This window comes from Solea solea, chromosome 10 (assembly GCF_958295425.1).
Source record: "Solea solea chromosome 10, fSolSol10.1, whole genome shotgun sequence".
Taxonomy (NCBI): domain Eukaryota; kingdom Metazoa; phylum Chordata; class Actinopteri; order Pleuronectiformes; family Soleidae; genus Solea; species Solea solea.
In genome coordinates, this window is record NC_081143.1 from 6,763,906 (window position 1) to 6,782,305 (window position 18,400).

An 18,400-nucleotide genomic window follows, 5' to 3' on the forward strand; every position below is an offset into this window, starting at 1 on the left:
GTCTGAGCCGCATAGTTTGAATTTACACGTGGGTGGTTGTTCTCGGGGGAAGGCTGATTGTGTGTTTAGTCAACTATTCTAATAGGGAAATTTGTATTCATAAATAAATACACAAAGACACGCAGAGAGACGTTCACAATAGACCGTCATAACCACAACTGGTTTTGTACACACACACACACTCACCTCAAGGATGCTGTAGTCTGTTCCTTTGGCGTACATGACAGTAGCGTGGCTGGAGAAGGTCCTGAGCCTCAGAGACAGTTTCATCAGCTCCTTGTTCTCAGTCTCCATCAGATGATACTTCACATAGCCGCTGCCACTGAACGTCAGCGAGTGGCCATCTGATATGAAATGAAAGAATTGTATTAAAAAAAACAAAAAAAAGCCAAGGATATGAAAGAGGGAGGAGGTCTTACCAGAGCATTGGCTCTTTTTGCCCTCAGGACACACACAACTGTACATGGTGGCTCTAGGATCTGCCACACACTCCATACCCTCAGGACAGGGGTTGTTCTCACACAGGTTGTTCAGTACAGGACATTTGCCACCTAAACACCAGAGAACAAACATTCAGAATTGAGTCTAAACACACATTAAATGTGAAAATATATGAGGTGTAATCAGCGTACCATCACACTGGCAGGTTGCAGTTCTCTGGTGTCGTGGGGTGACGAAGCTGAGGCGAGCTGTGCTGTAAGTGGACATGGTGGACTTATCCAGGGAGATGACCTCATTGCAGAAGCGAAGAGGGCAGTCCAGCCCCGCACACAGCTTCTGCACCACTCGTATGATCCGAACCCCTGTCATCTCCTCAATGACGGCTGTAGACGAGTTCAGCTTACGGAACACGACCTGAGGACAAAGTAGCACAATATTGATCAATGAGCTAGCCTGAGGAAGCATTAAAAGTGCAAATCTCCACTCACCACTTTTGCAAGGTTAGCAATTGTTTTTAAACAATTCTAAACTAGTGCGTTCAGATCACAACCAAAAAAAAACGTTACCCAAGTGTGTACTTTCCATTTGAGTTCTCAGACGGACAGACAAGCAAGGCCAAAACCACAGCCTCTTTGCCAGAGGTAATTAACAGGAAATGAATCTGCAGTTATGCTGATAACTAATGGTTGAGCGTGTTTAAAAAGAGAAAAATGCCCGTCAATCTGAGATAAGCTGACGGATACAGAATTTGTTTTAAAAAAGTTGCACACTTCAGTTTGAAATAATCATTTTTTACAATAATTACAATTATAAAATGCTTAAATAACTAATTATTAAGCAGTTTAAGACAAATGAGTCTTACCTCCTGGGACTGATAGGGGCTTCCAGATCTCTCCAGAGTCAGCAGCACGTCCAGATCTCCTTGCCCTGATGGCTGCAGGCTCACTAACTGTACCTCACTCCTTCTCACACCAGCAATGTTCCTCAACGCTCGCTGGAAATTGCGCCAGTAGTCTCCAATGAACTCCTCGGGAGCAATATTTGCAAAGCGCACAGCAATAGAGTTGTCTAGGGCCTGCGAAGCTACTTGGCGAACATGCACGGTGACATCAGCAGCTGTGGTGAAGCGCCCGTCTGTCACTGTCACGTTGAGAGAGTAATGACCCACATCTAGTGGCCTAAGGGCGATCACTTTGCCATCAGAGGCAGAAACTGAAAACAAAGCACCACTCTCGTCTGTGGATGAGGAGGAGGAGGAGGAGGAGGAAGAGGGGGCGAGGCTGTAGGTGAGCGTGTCGTAGATGTCCTGGTCGGTGGCGTGGATCTTGCCCAGGACACCACCTGAGTACTCATCACCAGCTGTGGAGATGAAAATGTCCAGAGGAAGAATGGCAGGAGGGTAAATGCTCTCCTCAATAATGCGTACGCTGATGAAGGCGGTGGAGCGGAGTGGAGGTTTGCCGCTGTCTGACACCTAATATGAGAAAGAAAAAGGACAAACATCCATGAAGAAATAATGTGCAATCCATTTTCTTTTTTTTTTTTCTTTTTTTCAGTTATCTTTTCCAACAGCAGAGGGCAATCAAGCCTTTGCAGAGGGGACGTCCTCAGCAGAAAGCCTCTCCACACTGTGTATTTACATCAGACTTGAAAGCATCACAGAACATGCACTTTAACTTGAACGTGGCTTGTCATCAGTTCTGCAAGTAAAAGACGGCGCTGACTTGAGAATGAGTGTGCATCTTGTGTATAATAAGATTTCACACTTACATCTCAAGTCCCATCTGCCCACTGTTTTTTTTTTCTGCAATGGTGACACATCGACACCAAGCAACACATTTAATCCTGCCAACTCGGCGCCAATGTGTTTTATTTATGCTTCTAGTGTGAGATGTACTCTGATGCAGCAGCTTTATTGTCAACTTAAAATCCGCGTCTTACATGCAGTTGTTAACGTGTCTTAAAGATGCATTTAAAACATATTTACAGGGATTAAAGAGTGAACATGCAGAGGCCAACACTGACTAGGTTTAGAAGCTACAGTGTAAGAGATAGTAAGGGTGACAGAAAAAAGTACCACAAGGGGGAAAAAAGAGAAGACAAATAGATCACATCGCTATGGCTTGACAGCTAAATCAATACAACCTCTCAACTCAGCTTTATCCTCAGCGCTGTGACTCACCTGCGCTTGAAGTAGGTAGTGTTCTTTACTTTTCTTGTTCAGCGCCCCCACAGCTACTAGAGCTCCCTGCTGATTGATGTGGAACGCATCACCCTCATTCCCATCCACGATGTCAAAGGCGAAAGGTGGGCCGTTGTGGGAAGCATCCCGGTCGCTTACTGTGAGCTGAAGAACACTTGTGCCTTTTGGTCGATTTTCCTGTGGGTATACATTGGGAAGAGTTTAATATCTGTGGTGAGTGGGGGTGGCTGCCATAATGTTATTCAGCTCCGTGATGTTTGACTACAACGTTCTTCCAGCAGCTTTGATTTGAAGCCACGGCACACTGCTGACATCAGTGACGAGTCTTCATCAAACATTGCTATCACTGCAGAAACAGATGTCAATGTTATATTCACACCAATCTATATCCAACTACTATCCTCTCCAGAGGATGATTCCATGTCACTCACGCCGCCAAGAGTTACTACTGTTGAACATGTTAAAAGTCACTGGGGCGGAGCATAGGGACTAAAGTGGGTCATCCACAAACCGTAAGATTGTGGTTCGATCCTCTGAGTTTTGTATGTTCTGCCCATTACGTCTGTGAGTGAATGATGTGTGACAGGATTGTTTTGCATGTATTCACCCTGTGTGAACGTGTGTGTAATGCTGCAATGACGCGGATGAGTTTAACTTTTAACGAAATGCTAGCGTCTGGTCATGTTTTTTGATGCTGTATTCCAACAAAAACTGGACATGATCTCAAACGTTCAAATGTTGTGGCGATCAACACAAAACAAGCCATCTTGTAGTTACTTCCATAAATGAGATATTCACTTGAATTGAGCTAAAAGATGACTTGTGCACTGGCGTTTGCCAGTGTCGTCCTTGTCGGGCATCTGGTCCACGTCGTCGTGTCTGAACTTCTGATGAATGGCAGCTTAGAGGGACCGTATGTCACTTTCATAGTAAAGTCTGTGTGTTTTGTTTTTCCTGTGCAGGAACGAGCTTCAGATCTGTCCCTTCTGTTGACTCTTTCAAGTCATGACTCGTAACTCTCCTGGTATTCACTGCCGGTGGTGTGTATGGCATGTGCAGATCATGCATGTGTGTATATTTTCTTCTTCTGTTTTATTGTGATTTTGTGAGTTTGTGAGTTTTCCTAACAGACGGCAAAATTGGAAATGAATGACCTTCCCTTGTTATCTCCACGGCCCTTTTACTTTTCTCCTTTGATTTCCCAAACAAGGACACAATTGCAAATACTCATTCATCTTTACAAATTCACTCCGGTTATCCATCCCTTATCAAAGATTCAGATAAATCATTATCTTACAGTTCTACTTAAGATGCAGCCTATGTCTTTCAATTACCCCACCCTCTTCCTTTCTCTCCTGTCTCCTCACCTCTGTTATTGCTCCATCCTCCTACTTGCTTCTTGACATTCTAGTCGCACAGTCTCCCATTATTCCTCCTTGTTAATCCCTCACTCCGTGTCCACTGCAATCCCCCTCCCAACACCTCCCCCTCTCTTTCTTCCAATCCATCTCCCTCGTTCTCATCCTCCACACACAGATCACTGTCCCTTCTCACCTGGATGATGAGGCTGTAGTTCGCCTGGGAGAAAAGGGGCGGGTTGTCGTTGACATCTGAGATGTCGATGTTGATCATGGCACTGCTGGAAAGAGGAGGCACACCGTTGTCTGAGGCCACCACCATCAGAGTGTACCCCGAAGTCTGAGTGAAAGAGAAAGAGGAGGAATTAACATACAGCCCAAAGCTGCTTTTCTAGGCAATAATGCAGCAGAGATCGGTAAACAAGCTTTCCTATTAGGCCTGACATGACTCTGATTGGATTCTGCATGCAGTGCAATTAGTTCCACGGTGGATGTAAGTCTTCTGTGTACAGTCAGCATTGAATCTGCCGTTTCTCTTACCTTCTCTCTGTCCAACTGGCGAGCAACTTTAAGCTCCCCTCTGACCGGATCGATGGTGAAAGGACTGCCTTGGTTTCCGTCGACGATGTAGAACCGTACGTGATTATAGGAAGGTCCGTCAAGATCCTCAGCCATCACCTTTGAATCCATCAGTCAAACCAATGATCAGTCAACAACTTCTGATAGTGGCTTTGAACGGCAATGTAATACATTTGCTTGTGTATCTAATTCAAATAATGCATTAAAGGTCCTGATCACTAAGAGTGAACGAAATGTGAACATGTAAATATCGACTACAATGATCTGGCAAGGATTTCTATAGGCTTTTGTTTGTGTCTGTTTTCTTTACTATTCTGAAGTGGGCATGATGAATTGGAATCAATTCATAAATTGTTTATTAATGAGTCAAAATGTGTCACACTATGACACATTTTTGTAAGGACTAGTGTGCGGCCAAAACCATTAGTGTATTTATCTGTGATACGATCAGACAGACAGGCAGACAGACTGACATACTCATCAATAAATCCCACGATGTGATACGCCGGTGAAGATTAACATTTAAAGCCCACCAAGTGACACATATTGAAAGGATTCCCTTGGGAAATCAGCAGACAGTGAGGATTTACATGTATGAAACAATGTCGGGTATCCAATTTTATGATCTATATTCAGACACATATAAAGGGGGGTTTTATTTTGGAAAGGAGGTGAGCGGAGGTGGACAGGGATAGCTAGAGTCAAAATTTACATACTAAAGGAAGAAAATGCCTTATTGGAACTGGATAGGGGGCTTAATGAGTCAAATGCCTTTTAATTAAATCTGTGTAAGTATGTGTGTCACATAATGGAAGGCAACAGAGATGCAGCGAGCAGGAACGGCACTGGTCCTAATTCTGCTCTGCCACCAGATGGTGTTTTGCCACAGGTGCACGCGTACGATATTGTATTCGGCAAATGAACAAATGCCGCGAGAATGTGAATAAGTCGGCAGAGCAAAGGGAAAGTTAAGACGTCGCCAACGATAGCGCGCGTACTCTTACCGCCATCACGGTCTTCCCCAGTTCCGTGTCCTCACTGACGACGGCCGTGTAGACATCCTGGCTGAAGACGGGTCTGTTGTCGTTGACATCAGTCAGGTTGATGTTCACAGTAGCCATGTCACTGAGCGGCGGGGAGCCCCCATCTGTGGCTTCTAGGGTGATGTAGTATTCATGGGAGACCTCATAGTCAAGTGAGTCGATCACAAAGATGTCACCTGAGGACAAAGACACCGAAGGAATTCAGAAAAGGAGAGGAGACTTCACAGGTTACATTACTTACACCAGTATCAGAGCACTTTTATGTGAAGGTAATATCACCATCCATCACTGATTCTTTATTTGAAATACTAATGTTAAAGAAAAAAAACAACAACTGAATACTGAAACAAAGATAATCACACTCCAGTCTGAAACACAACATTTGAAAGTTTAAGCTGCATTTTTGCAAGCTGGTGGTGCAATTTCTATCCCCACTGGCTTTTAGCATGATGCCAAGATCTACGATGGGACAGGAATGCAGACTGCGATCACTCAACAACAACATTCATGGAGGTATGGCAGACATGGCCTTAGATAGTTCACTTCACATGTAAGTAACTGTGGTGATGATGGGGGAGTAGAATGTGTTGAAATTCTATATGTAATACTGCGTTAGCACTAAGCTAAGAGCAAAATGAAAGGAAGCCACATGATGTAATGACATACCAGTATGAGGGTCCACACTGAACATTCCATGCTCATTTCCACTGATGATGCTGTAAGAAATCTCTCCAGTGGCCTCCATGTCCCGGCTGGTCGCCTGCACTCTGAGCACCTGTGTGCCCACAGCCACATCCTCCGATACAGTGGCTGTGTATTCCCGGTGCTCAAACACCGGTGGGTTGTCGTTGATGTCCAGGACTGAGATCACCACCTGACACAGCGAGGAGAGACGCGGCGAACCCTGGTCACTCGCGCGGGCTTTGAGCTCGTATACCGATTGCACCTCGCGGTCCAGGAGACGCTCCAGGCTCACGACGCCAGTGTGCTCGTCGATTGAAAAATATCCGTCGGCGGAATCGACTAACGAGTAGAGGATGTCGCCGTTGAAACCTGCAATTCAAGAAAAAGAAGAATTTAGATTTGTTGTGTAGCGTGACCTCGGCATTTGACTGATGCCATGTTGAGGTTTTGTCACAATTCACAATACAAGCTCAAGATCAACACATGATCGTCTATCCTTTACAACAAGCATTCGGCCCCTGTTGGCTATTCAATATATTCTTTCTTCCTGTTCCATGTGGTCTATGTCTTTAACCTACAACCCCCATCTAAGCAAACAAAGCCCGAAATAAAATTATGGCCACCCCCAACACAAATACAGCAGTTAAACAAGCACATGGACTATTTTATTGATTTATTGATTCGGACTTCTCTCTTCTGTTCTCATTCTGAAACATTCATCTTTCAAGCAGCCTCCTCATCCATGTTGTCCTCATAACTCATGTCCTCCCACTAGCAAATGCTCTCTGCAACAAGACAGAGACGGATCACAATAATAATCATAATGCCTTTCTGCAGGTGGCCCCCATTTGAAACCCGCCATTGCGTTCCCATTTATTATCGTTCGGAGAAACTATTGCGTCGAGTCCTGCTTTGATCATCCTTTAGTACAGCTGTGTTTAACTTTGATGGCTTATATTGACATGAATGAGAATTTATTCTAATGCTCTTCATTAGCAGATTTATTCTAAAGAAAATGTATTAATGGAAATCTAATTTTGTATTTATTTTTATATTTTTTTAAGGGAATGCCAATCACGGATGAATCTGGCAAAGCACAACAGCGACACAGCAGAAAACTATTAAATTCCTCTACCATGGAGCGACGTGAAAACTTAAATGAAGACAATAACAACACTGCAGTGCAGAGGGCAAAAGGAGACATTTGGATCCGGGAAAAGCGATAAGGGTCAACGTAGAATCAAAGGAGGAATGTGGATTCGCATAACTTAAGTTTATCGCAGATCAAGGGTACAAGTCTGGGTCTGTTTGTCTTGTCTGGTTCATAACTTTTCCACACTGATAAGTGCTGTCTCTCAGAGATTGTGGCAGCGTGCTGAACTGAAGAGCAGGAGCGATGTGGGTATCAAACGTCTTCAAGCACAAGTGGCACACAGCAAGTCGCGCCAAGAACGAGTCCACACAGCAATATATAGAGTCAAATATCAATGGAAGATAGGGCCTCTCTTCTCTCTGAGGAGAAGGGGTTAAGTTAGGCTTTGAATGTTGATGGTTGACTCCAAGACAGTTGAAAAAGTAAACTGGGTCAAAAGTACAGCGCCTGTTTTTCTTGTATCCTCTGTGTGGCTTTTTGGGGCTTGCCAGTTCAGTGCTTCAAACTTGATAAATAAAAAAAATAAGACATACACATACTAAAAAAAAACTCAGTGTGCCATACCCATGTATGTGAGAGAAATACTAATCAAATGCCTCTCTGCTTTCACTCAGTGTAAGTTGAAATAATTATTGCTCCTGGCTAAACTGCAGGGAGCAGCTTTTTTCCCTCCACCCTTCCTTCGAGTATCTCTATCTTTGATATTCAAAATGTGAAGCATTTTTTTGCCAGCAAAACCTTTCACCATTCCATTCTCACTGAGGGACCTAATGCTACCACCCCCTTCATTCTGTCGAGCTGTCAGTCCAGCCAAAGCGAGGGACAAGAACATCGGACCGAGAGCGAGTTCATTCTAACAGCGAACATGCAGCAATGTTTCTACAAGCTTAAATATCCTGCTACACAAACTAAGTGGTGAAAACTTGGACAGGCAGGTCCAGTAGCTTTTGTGGATGAAGTCTCAAGTGTCTGCTAAATTGCTGGGTTTAATTTCTCTGTCTTATTCATATGTAAACCTCATAGTGGCTGGCAACGCTTGCTGAAAGGTGAAGACGGCAGAGAAAAATATGTGGCCCTGTGGCTTTGCACCAGGCAAATGGAAAATTACAATCATCCCTTTTGAGAATTCAGCATGAAGAGAGAAGAATTTCATTAAAGTGTAATGGAGCTTTTAATTTGAGGGGTTTATCATTCATGAAATTCCACTTTTGTTATCCACCCCTCGTGCAATTTAGTATCACGCATAATGGAAGGATAATAACTTGTGCTTTGTTAGTCACCACTGAACCAGAATACATATGCACACAATATACAACGGTGCTAAGAACCTATTGTTGAATTATAAGTGCATGCTATTTTATTGTGACACTGAGTAATGCACTGGGATGCTGTTGATTGCATTTTAATCATAATGCACAGGCCTTATTGACTCACAATTAACGTTCTACTGCCTCAGCAGAAACTAATAAAGCTGATTTACCTCAGCCTCTACCAGTATCTCGTAAGTTTATCTAAGAATATTCCTATAATGCACTAAAAATCTTAAAAGAAACCTTGAAGAAGAGAAAAAAAGTGACATTTGTATAATATTTACTATCCTATATACAGTATCTAGCATATTTACAACCCTTTAAAACAGGATTACCATTTTAAGTTCGGCTGAAAATACAAACACATTTGTTGAAAACAGCACTTGAAATGAAGTAAGCGAGCTAACCTAAGCTACATTAAGTCTAATTACACAAGTACAGCAGGTCCATGTTCATATAATCAGAATTAATACAGAAAAATCAGCGGAAAACTGAAAGCAAAGCAAGACCAATACTGCTATCTGACTTCAGGCAAAGGACTACACTACAAATTATTTATTTATTTTTTTGTTTGTTAAAAAAACAGCAACAGACTGATTTCATTCTTAGTGCAAGTACAAGATCATGGGAAAAGTGTGTCTGATATTTAAATTCCTCACCAGTGTCGACGTCATTTGCCTGCAGTTTTGCCACATACGTCCCCGTCTCTGTGTTCTCGAAGACGGTGATGGTGTAAGGGTCGGATGAGAACTGCGGCGGGTTGTCGTTGACGTCTTCTACAGTGACGTGGATGTCAGCCTCACAGTACCACCCTCCACCGTCCACTGCCCGCACTTTGAACCTGTGCTCAATTTGCTCCTCTCTGTCCAGGGGCTGTAAGGTCTTCAACTCCCCTGGAGATGAGACAAAAACATATTGTACATAATTCAAAGAGACATCATTTCCTCTGGGAGCAGGATGACAAAAAATAAAACAAATCAAAGCCTTTTTTTTTAGTGGGTGAAGATTTAATCTGTGTAAGCAATTTATCATGAACTTGAGATTGTGTTTAAGAGAACAAGTCGTGTATACTCTGAAGCACTGGAACGACCTTGTCTACATAACCAAGTAAAACACCTCTAAACAACAAATGGCTTTCAAGGGACAGAAGACAGGGAAATAAATAAGTAATTGAAGCACAAGAGGAGGCAGAGAGAGGTGGGGGCGGGCTTGGTGAGTATGAAGAGAGACATCAGTGCTGGCAGCTCAGATCATTTTTGAAGTGAGGCAGCCAACATTACCGCAGCCCCTCTGGAAAACTCCAGAGCCATTTTGGCGGTCCTCATCTGCAATAATCCTACTTGCCTGAACTGAGAAAAATATAACCCTCAACTAACACTCGCCTTTGCTGTTTGAAACTCAACACTCACAGTTGCCAAAACAGAGCTGCATGGCATCCGTGTCAGTCTTTCAGCGTATTAAGGCTGCACTCTGCCTGTCCTTTGGGATTTCATGTGATAGCAGATGTGTCGTAGAGCTGTAAATCTAGTGGCTTAGTTTGTTTTGCCATCTATTGACTTTACTTTGCATTCATTTTAACGTTGGTGGTGATTAAGTGGTGCTATTTTTCTTTCCAATTTCCTCATGTTTTTTTTTTCCAAAGAAGCCAGTGTCTGATTTAGAAGGTCTCCCTGAAGAAATTATTTGCAGGGAAGAAGTACATAAGCCATAAATTCAATTTAAGTGCAACTCTGTAATATTATTACTCAAGCTACCATGGGCCTATGTGTTGGCCTGCAGGGAAATGTTGTAGGCTCTTTTAGAAATGACTAAGTAGATAACAACTGGGCAAAAAAAATAGAAGTAACAACTCAATATCTTAATCTTAACGGTGTAAAATGAAGCAGAGGGCCATGAGTGTTTGATACAAGACTCCAATATACTGCTCCCTACTGCCATGTGTTCAAGGACACACATGGCAAATGACAAATAATATAACAATATGATATGACTAATCTAATCAAAAATTTAAGATATAAATTTAGATATTGCCACAAAACATCACGCAAGAATCCTTCAAATCCCATGTGAACATGACACATACCTGTATCAGAGTCGATGACAAACAATTCCGATCCAAGTCCCTGGAGCTCATAGGAGATTTGGGCATTTGAGCGAATGTCTGCATCTGTGGCAGAGACCTGCAAGATGAGTCTGCCAGCAGGGGAGTCCTCTGGGACACTCTCGCTGTACAGAGACTGAGTAAGAGGAAAGCAGAAGAGATGATTAAATATAAGAAAATACCGGGAAGGAGAGGGCAGAAAAATAGAAATTAGCTGCTATAAAAAGAGGCTGGGAAGAAAATAACTACCTTTTCGCATACTGGGCTGTTGTCATTGGCATCCAGCACTTTGACCTCCACAATGGCTTTGGCAGTGAAGACGCCATCACTGGCAGTAATGTTAAGGAGATAATTGTCCCTCTCTTCACGGTCCAAGGGCTTCCTGACAGAGACTTTCCACTCATTCTGAATATGTTCTATGGCAAACTGGCCAAGAAGGTCCCCTCCTGTTTGGTGTTAAAAGGAATTCAGCACTTCAGAATTATCAACACCACAGAAGCAAGAGTAGACCACGTCATTAAAAAACATAAAGAGGAAGAATTCCCATGTGATTATCCGGCACCGCTGAGCAAAGCAAATCCTTCTAAATCAAGTGTTTGGTACAAAAGAAATCTTTCAGACCAATAAAAAAAATCTGCGCAACTTTGAACAATGAACACGAATAAACAACAGTTATGGTTTCTGATTAATCTTCATATTTCTAGACTTAGTATAGTTATTTACACTAATTAACACCAGATGAAGTATTTTCCCCAATCTATTTCAAAGCACTATTCAAACAATTCTCTACTATTATGATCAAAATACTTGCTGACAGCTTGGGCAGATCAGGCAATAACTCAGACTCCTAACAAATAGTAGGACTGTGTAATGTTTCAAAGATGAGATATTATCATTATATTAAATAGTATAAATGGATAACACCCCCATCCCACCCCCTGAGCTGTGTTTATGAAAAACAGACACACAAAGAACTTGGGAGTTTAGCCTTTTGGCTTACTAATTATCTATCTTGCAAAACAACAAATGCCCACCTGTGATGAAGTAGTTCACTTGTTTATTGATGTCCTCAGAGTCATCATCTGTGGTGCTGAGAATAGCGATCACCCCACTGGGAGGGTCATCTTCACTCACTGTGCCTTTGTAGATCTCTGCGGTGAAGCGGGGTGGGTTGTCATTTACATCAGCAACTGTTACCTCCACTCTGGTGCCAGTAGTAAGTTGAATCTTATCCCCTTGGTCTGTGGCCAGGACAGCAATAGTGTATTTGTTCAACTTTTCACGGTCTAACTCTTTTAGTGTGGTCACCCATCCAGTTTCACTGTTGACAGCAAATAGTTCACTGATCTCTGGCAAGTTTTGCTTGGGATTGAGGCTGTAAAGGACGTGGCCGTTGGTTCCAGAGTCTTGGTCTGTGGCTTTGACTTGGATTACTTGAGTCCCACTTGGAAGGTTCTCCACAATGACAGCCTCATATGGATCTGACTCAAAGACCGGCTTGTTGTCATTGAGGTCTTTCACTTGGATGTTTACAATTACAGATGAAACTATCTCATAGTTCTCTTGTTTGGTTTGGGCGAGCAACGTGAGTTGGTACCATTTGGTAGTTTCATGGTCGAGGCTTTTTTGAAGTTTCAAGGCACCACTGTCTCTGTCTACAACAAACACTTCGTCTTCATTGCTCTCAGGAGTGTTTCCTTTCACAAGGCTGTAGACAACTGGTTGCTCGCTCACTGCCTGAATCACATCAATTTCGGTGCCAATGGGAAGGTCTTCAGCAATAGTGTTACGGTAATGTGATTCCGCAAATTTGGGAATTGGGGTCTCAGGTGCAACAATCCTGACGTAAACCTGCACAACTGAATTTTTAGATGGGTTCCCAGTATCCTTTGCCCTGACAAAGAATGCATACAGCTCATTTTCAAGTCCAATGAGACTCTCTTTGGTTACTATGACCCCAGAGGTTGGATGGATTTCAAAGTTCTCCTCCACATTTTCAACATCTGCTTCTATCGAATACTGAATGTCAGCATTGCTTCCCTCATCCATGTCAGAAGCGGCAATTTTAACCACAGAGGTTCCCCTTGGAACATCCGATGAAATAGTGGCTTTATACTCAGCTGCTCTGAATTGTGGGGCATTGTCATTGACATCTGTGAGAATGACATTGACAATACAAAATCCTACTTTTCCGCCACCATCTTTGGCGACGAGAGAAATTGGAATAACCTTCTCATTGTTGTTCTCACGATCGAGACTCTCCAAAGAAAAAATCTCGCCATTGTTATTGACAGAGAACTTGTCTTTTGCAACATCATTGACAATTTGGTATGTTATTTGTCCATAAATGCCGTCATCATCATCTGTTGCCTTTGCTTCTGCCACCAAGGTACCGACAGGTGAGTTTTCAATGAGCTCCACCACATAGTCCTTCTGAACGAAAGTAGGGTTGTGGAAGTTGGCACCAATAATTGTGACCATGACAACACATGAGCTTCTGAATACACCGTCAGTAACCGATACAGTGAGGTTGTAAACAGGCAGCATATGTGGCCTGCGGTGGTTGGAAATAACAATCGCTCCTGTGTGCTTGTCTATAGCAAAGTTCTGATCTTCGTTTCCAGATACAATTGAGAATTCCAAGTTATTTGAATCTGAGGTATCAGCATCTGATGCTTGGACTTGGGTGATGAAGTGTCCACGTGGGGCCAGATCACTGATAGAAGTTTTGTACGTTCTTTCTGTAAATTTTGGAGCGTTATCATTCAGGTCCGTTACATCTATTGTCACAATGACATCACTGGAGAGGGCTGGAACGCCTCCATCCACAACACGAACTCTCAACTTGTGCTGCTGGATCTCCTCGTAATCCAGTACTTGAGCGACAGAGATCGTTCCTGTGTCACGGTCGATGGTGAAATACTCTGAGCTTTCGCCCTTTTCCTCGACCAACTGAAAGAACACTTCTTGGTTGTTGCCAGTATCAGAATCTTTGGCGTCAACGTGCAAAACTGATGTACCAATGACAGCGGCCTCAGAAATATTGGTGTAGTAGGTCTTTGAAAGGAACACAGGGACGTTGTCATTCACATCTTCCAGTATGATATCAACAAACACCTCTGACTGTGCTCCAGTCAGAGAGTCTGTGGCTCTCACATTTAATTTATAAGCAGGGTGTGTCTCAAAGTCCAAAGGCTGAATCACATGAATTACACCTGTGTTAAAATCAATGGAGAACTGTTTAAAAGGATCTCCTTCAGAGATAGTGTACACAATACGAGGGCTCTCTGAGTAATTGGCCTGAACATGAAGCACAGGTGTGTGTAACTGAATGTTTTCAGGGATTTCAATGCTGTAAAATGGCTTCTCAAATATAGGCATTGCTTTGTTCACCACGGTTATTGGGACATCTACTTCAGCTGAGAGAGGCATGTCTCCATTATCTTTGGCCATGACAACAATGACAAAGTCTGTGTTGAGTGATTCCTTCTCAAATTTCTTTTTGAGGGATATTTCACCAGAGGGGCTAATTTCAAAGTGCTCCTGATGCTCCTTGAGGTAATAATGAATTTCTGCATTTGAACCCATGTCCTTATCTACTGCAGTGACCTGCCTGATGACCTGGCCTTCCTCTGCATCCATCTGAACTAGGGCATGATAGGGGAGGTTCACAAACATAGGTTTGTTGTCATTCACATCTTCCACCGTTACAGTTGCCACAACATGAGAGACATCTTCAGTTTTGTCCTCTTTAGTGACCTCAACAATGATATCGTATGTGTCCTGTACCTCCCGGTCAAATGGTATCCCGGTAGTTGAGATTACTCCGGATGTGTGGCTGATTTCAAACCTGCTGTCAGGGTTTAAAATCTTGTAGAACAAAGGCTCGTTCACCTGGTTCCCAACAGCAGCAATGACGGCTAGAGTTTTCTTCTCAGATGAGTTCTCTTGGACGGTGGCTTTGTAGGACTCCCTGGTGAACTTAACCTTATTCTCCTTGTTTTCTCTGACATTTATCTTTACTGTCGCAACAGTGGCAAATCGACCATCTGACACCCTAACCTTTAATTCATATCGACTCCTTAATTGTGTGACATTCTGAATGGAGATTATGCCTGTGACTGGATCCATCTTAAATTTATCACCAATGTTACCCTCAGAGATGGAGAAAAGGAGTTTGGAGTTAGGAGCAGAGTCTGAGTCTGTAGCGTTAATTTCAATGACTTCCACCCCTTTGAATGTTGGCATTATGACAGTTGCCTCGTAGAATTTTTGGCTAAGAACTGGTGGGCAGTCATTAATATCAATTACTTCAATGGTCACATTGGCCGCTGTCTCTGCAAACAGGCCTGGTATTCCTAAATCATGGACCTGAACAGTGAACCGGAAAACACTTCTTTGTTCATAATCCAGAGATGTTATAATTCTGATGGCTCCAGTGCTGGAATCAATGGCAAAGTAGTTGTGTGCAGAAGGTTCGACTATTTGATAGATTAGCATTGCATTCTGATCACGATCAGCATCAGAAGCTCGAATGACAAAAGGAGTGTTGTCATGGGTCAGAACAATACTGTTAATGGGAGCAGACTCGCTGATTACTCCTTTGAATTCCCTCTGGAGAAAGATTGGAGCGTTGTCATTTTCGTCCTTTAGATGAATCTGCAGGGTTGCGTTGCTAGCCACTCCAGCCATGTTGGTTCCCTGTATGATGAGTGTGTAATGAGAGATGGTCTCATAATCTAAAGCTCCCTGGGTCACAACCACTCCAGAGTTTGGGTTTATATCAAATGCACTGTTGATATTGCCACCTTTAATTTGATAGAAGACGGACGACTGGCTGACAGCGGTGACCAAACTCACAAAACTTCCTGGATGAGCGGATTCACTGACCTCGGCTGAAAACTCCTTTTCACTGAATCTGGGGGCTGCATTGTCAGAAACTGTTACCACAATATGAACAGTGGCTGTAGTTGAGAGTAGAGGCGTTCCATTATCAGATGCTTTAATGGTAAGTTCAAACAGGGTCTTGCTGCGGCGATCGAGCTCTTTGGCTACTGTGATTGTTCCAAGCACAGGGTCAATGGCAAATGAGTTTGCAAAATTTCCTGCAAGATACAAAAGAGAAACACATTTATGTGACTGTACTAGAACTCTAAATCAGTCTGCAGAACTCAGAATTACAGAATTCAGTGCATGGCAACAAAAACTTATTCTACAAGAAAGTACAAGAAAGTACAAGAACTATGTTATTGATGAGGAAGTTACAGCTCAATGAAGTCATCTAGCTTTTTTTTTTTTTCAGACATGCATGTTTTTGAACAACAAGCTATTGACTGTATGTTTCTTGTTCTTATATAACAGCAAAAGCATTGTGGGAAATTCAGAGGGGGAATCTGTTCTTCTCCCACGTATATGGAGGACCTTTAAACAAAGTCTCCAATCTTCCTTGTTTTTTGTAAAATATTCCATTCATGATCAAGATGCAGTGGGTAGCAGAACTCAGAATGACTCATGCATTTTTTACAAGCGGTTTTCTTTTGCATTCTTTTACAAACAACATGTGCAGCTTGGAGGGAAAACAGGGGGGAATAGATCAGCAATGTGGCACTTAGCATATACTTTTTTTTTTTTACCTGATTCAATGCTGTAGACGATCTCTGCATTGTGGCCTTTGTCTTTGTCTAGAGCGGTGACCTGAAGCACAGCTGAGCCTACGGTGGCTGATTCAAACACACGGCCAGTGTATGGGGTGCCAATAAACCAGGGTGCATTGTCGTTGGTGTCATCCACATTGACCATAACACGTACAAGGTTCCTCTTTACTGGAATGTCCTGGTCTCTAACCTTAAGAAGGGAAATTTAGAAAGAGTCAGTCAGCTAAAAAAAAGGAAGGTCGAGAACAAAGTCTGAGAGCCCTTAGGAGATGTTCTTCTTCCCTTTATATTACCCTTCATAGTGTAACTAGTCACACTTACAAAGAATAGTAACGTTTCATTTTCTAATGCATATAATAAAAACAATAACTCAATTAAAAATTGTTTTTATTATTCATACCATAACAGTGAGGATGTGATGATGCATAGTCTCATGATCCAGTCGCTCAGCAGTGTACAGAGTGCCCGTTCCTGGATCTAATCGGAACTTCCTCAGGCTGACTGGATCTGTGCTGCTCAGGAGGGTAAAGGTCAGTTTGTTCTTCTCGTCTCTGTCCACAGCACTGATCTGCATGACCTCACTCCCTTCTGGTTTGTCCTCAGGGATGTTCACAACATACGTCTGCTGCGAGAACTGCGGCCGGTGGTTGTTTGTGTCGATGACACGAATGAGCACCTACAGCAGGAAAAGGTGGAGAGAGGAGCATGTTTTTAACAACTGCCTTGAGTCATGCATGTGGATTTCTTCAGGGCTACACTTAAAAAGCCACTTCTAAACTTGACGTTGGGTTACTACGGACTGCCAAGTTTTAGAGGATAATAGGGTGAATAAAGAAATCAAACATTTTTAGTGGTACAAACTATTCTTGAACATCTATTTCAGAATAACTAAAACACTACACATACGTCACACACACACTTGTGGAATAGTGCAGATATTGACAGATTCAATACATATGACGGCAAATGTAATACTTTCATTGAATAGTCATTCGATGGTGTTAACAGTGAAACAAGAAATCAGTGTAGAACAACCACAAGTCCCCTCTGTCTACACACAAATGATTACAGTTGTTGACAGTAATGACAGTAACATTTAAAATGACACTGAATTAAATACTCTGATTGAATATTCTCGTATGGTATTGACAAGCAACTGTCAGACTCATAACACATAAGTGCTTCTCACATGGACGAACATAAGAATCCGTTGCACTTTTCTCCCACACACAAAACAAAGAATTGGACATCCCCGAACTATAAAATTCCACTGGGACATGTTTTATCAACACCAGCCATTCGTCTACTGGACTTCCGACAGAGGATTATGGAGAGCCGCTGGAATGCCAGCTCTGCTTCCCAGACCGGCTTCTATCGTTGCCAAACATGGGGAACAAAGGGATCAACCCAGATTAGACACCTGCATACCAGACACCAGGGGGTGATGTCCCATAAGGAACCAGTCAAAGCCATGCTCTATAGTGAAGGCGGAATGTTGGGGGGGGGGGGGGGGGGGCAACAGTCACAAAAACTCTGACCAGTTAACAGCTCGATAGCTGACCAGGATTTGTGAGATCTCTGGTCAACACGACCATAGTGTTTGTTAAGCTGTGAGCCCTATATCAGAAACAAATATAGACCCAACCTGACAGGACTGATAACATTTACAATCTGCTGTGTGCTGTGATGTTGGCAGTGCTGCCGAGCCACACAGATGTCATCTTGCAGGGGGAGCACTAGGCTTCATGCTGTCTATCAGTGCCGTAAAACTGGCTATTTGCCACTCAAGTCATGTGTAACGAGCAACTCGCGTCGTGCCGCTAATCACGAGACATAATTTAAAATAAATACGCTTTGTTCAATAAGACATTAAA

At 42.8% G+C, this 18,400-nt stretch overlaps 1 protein-coding gene across 9 annotated transcripts in view; it reads right to left on the reverse strand.

Moving 5' to 3' along the window:
• Positions 1-18,400, reverse strand: part of fat1a (FAT atypical cadherin 1a) — a 66,850-nt gene that overhangs the window by 7,510 nt on the left and 40,940 nt on the right. For all 9 annotated transcript variants that reach the window (XR_009241469.1, XM_058640681.1, XM_058640686.1 and 6 more), the window contains 15 exons: positions 16,927-17,202; positions 16,506-16,716; positions 11,907-15,977; positions 11,122-11,318; positions 10,855-11,008; positions 9,431-9,664; positions 6,291-6,677; positions 5,586-5,800; positions 4,543-4,680; positions 4,199-4,342; positions 2,624-2,821; positions 1,304-1,915; positions 633-855; positions 420-551; positions 187-344 (listed from right to left, as the gene is read on the reverse strand). Coding sequence is in view for 8 of the 9 variants with exons in the window: in XM_058640681.1 (XP_058496664.1) it covers positions 187-344; positions 420-551; positions 633-855; positions 1,304-1,915; positions 2,624-2,821; positions 4,199-4,342; positions 4,543-4,680; positions 5,586-5,800; positions 6,291-6,677; positions 9,431-9,664; positions 10,855-11,008; positions 11,122-11,318; positions 11,907-15,977; positions 16,506-16,716; positions 16,927-17,202 (7,350 nt within the window). In the remaining variant the exon portion in view is untranslated. The remainder of the gene's footprint in view (positions 1-186; positions 345-419; positions 552-632; positions 856-1,303; positions 1,916-2,623; positions 2,822-4,198; positions 4,343-4,542; positions 4,681-5,585; positions 5,801-6,290; positions 6,678-9,430; positions 9,665-10,854; positions 11,009-11,121; positions 11,319-11,906; positions 15,978-16,505; positions 16,717-16,926; positions 17,203-18,400) is intronic.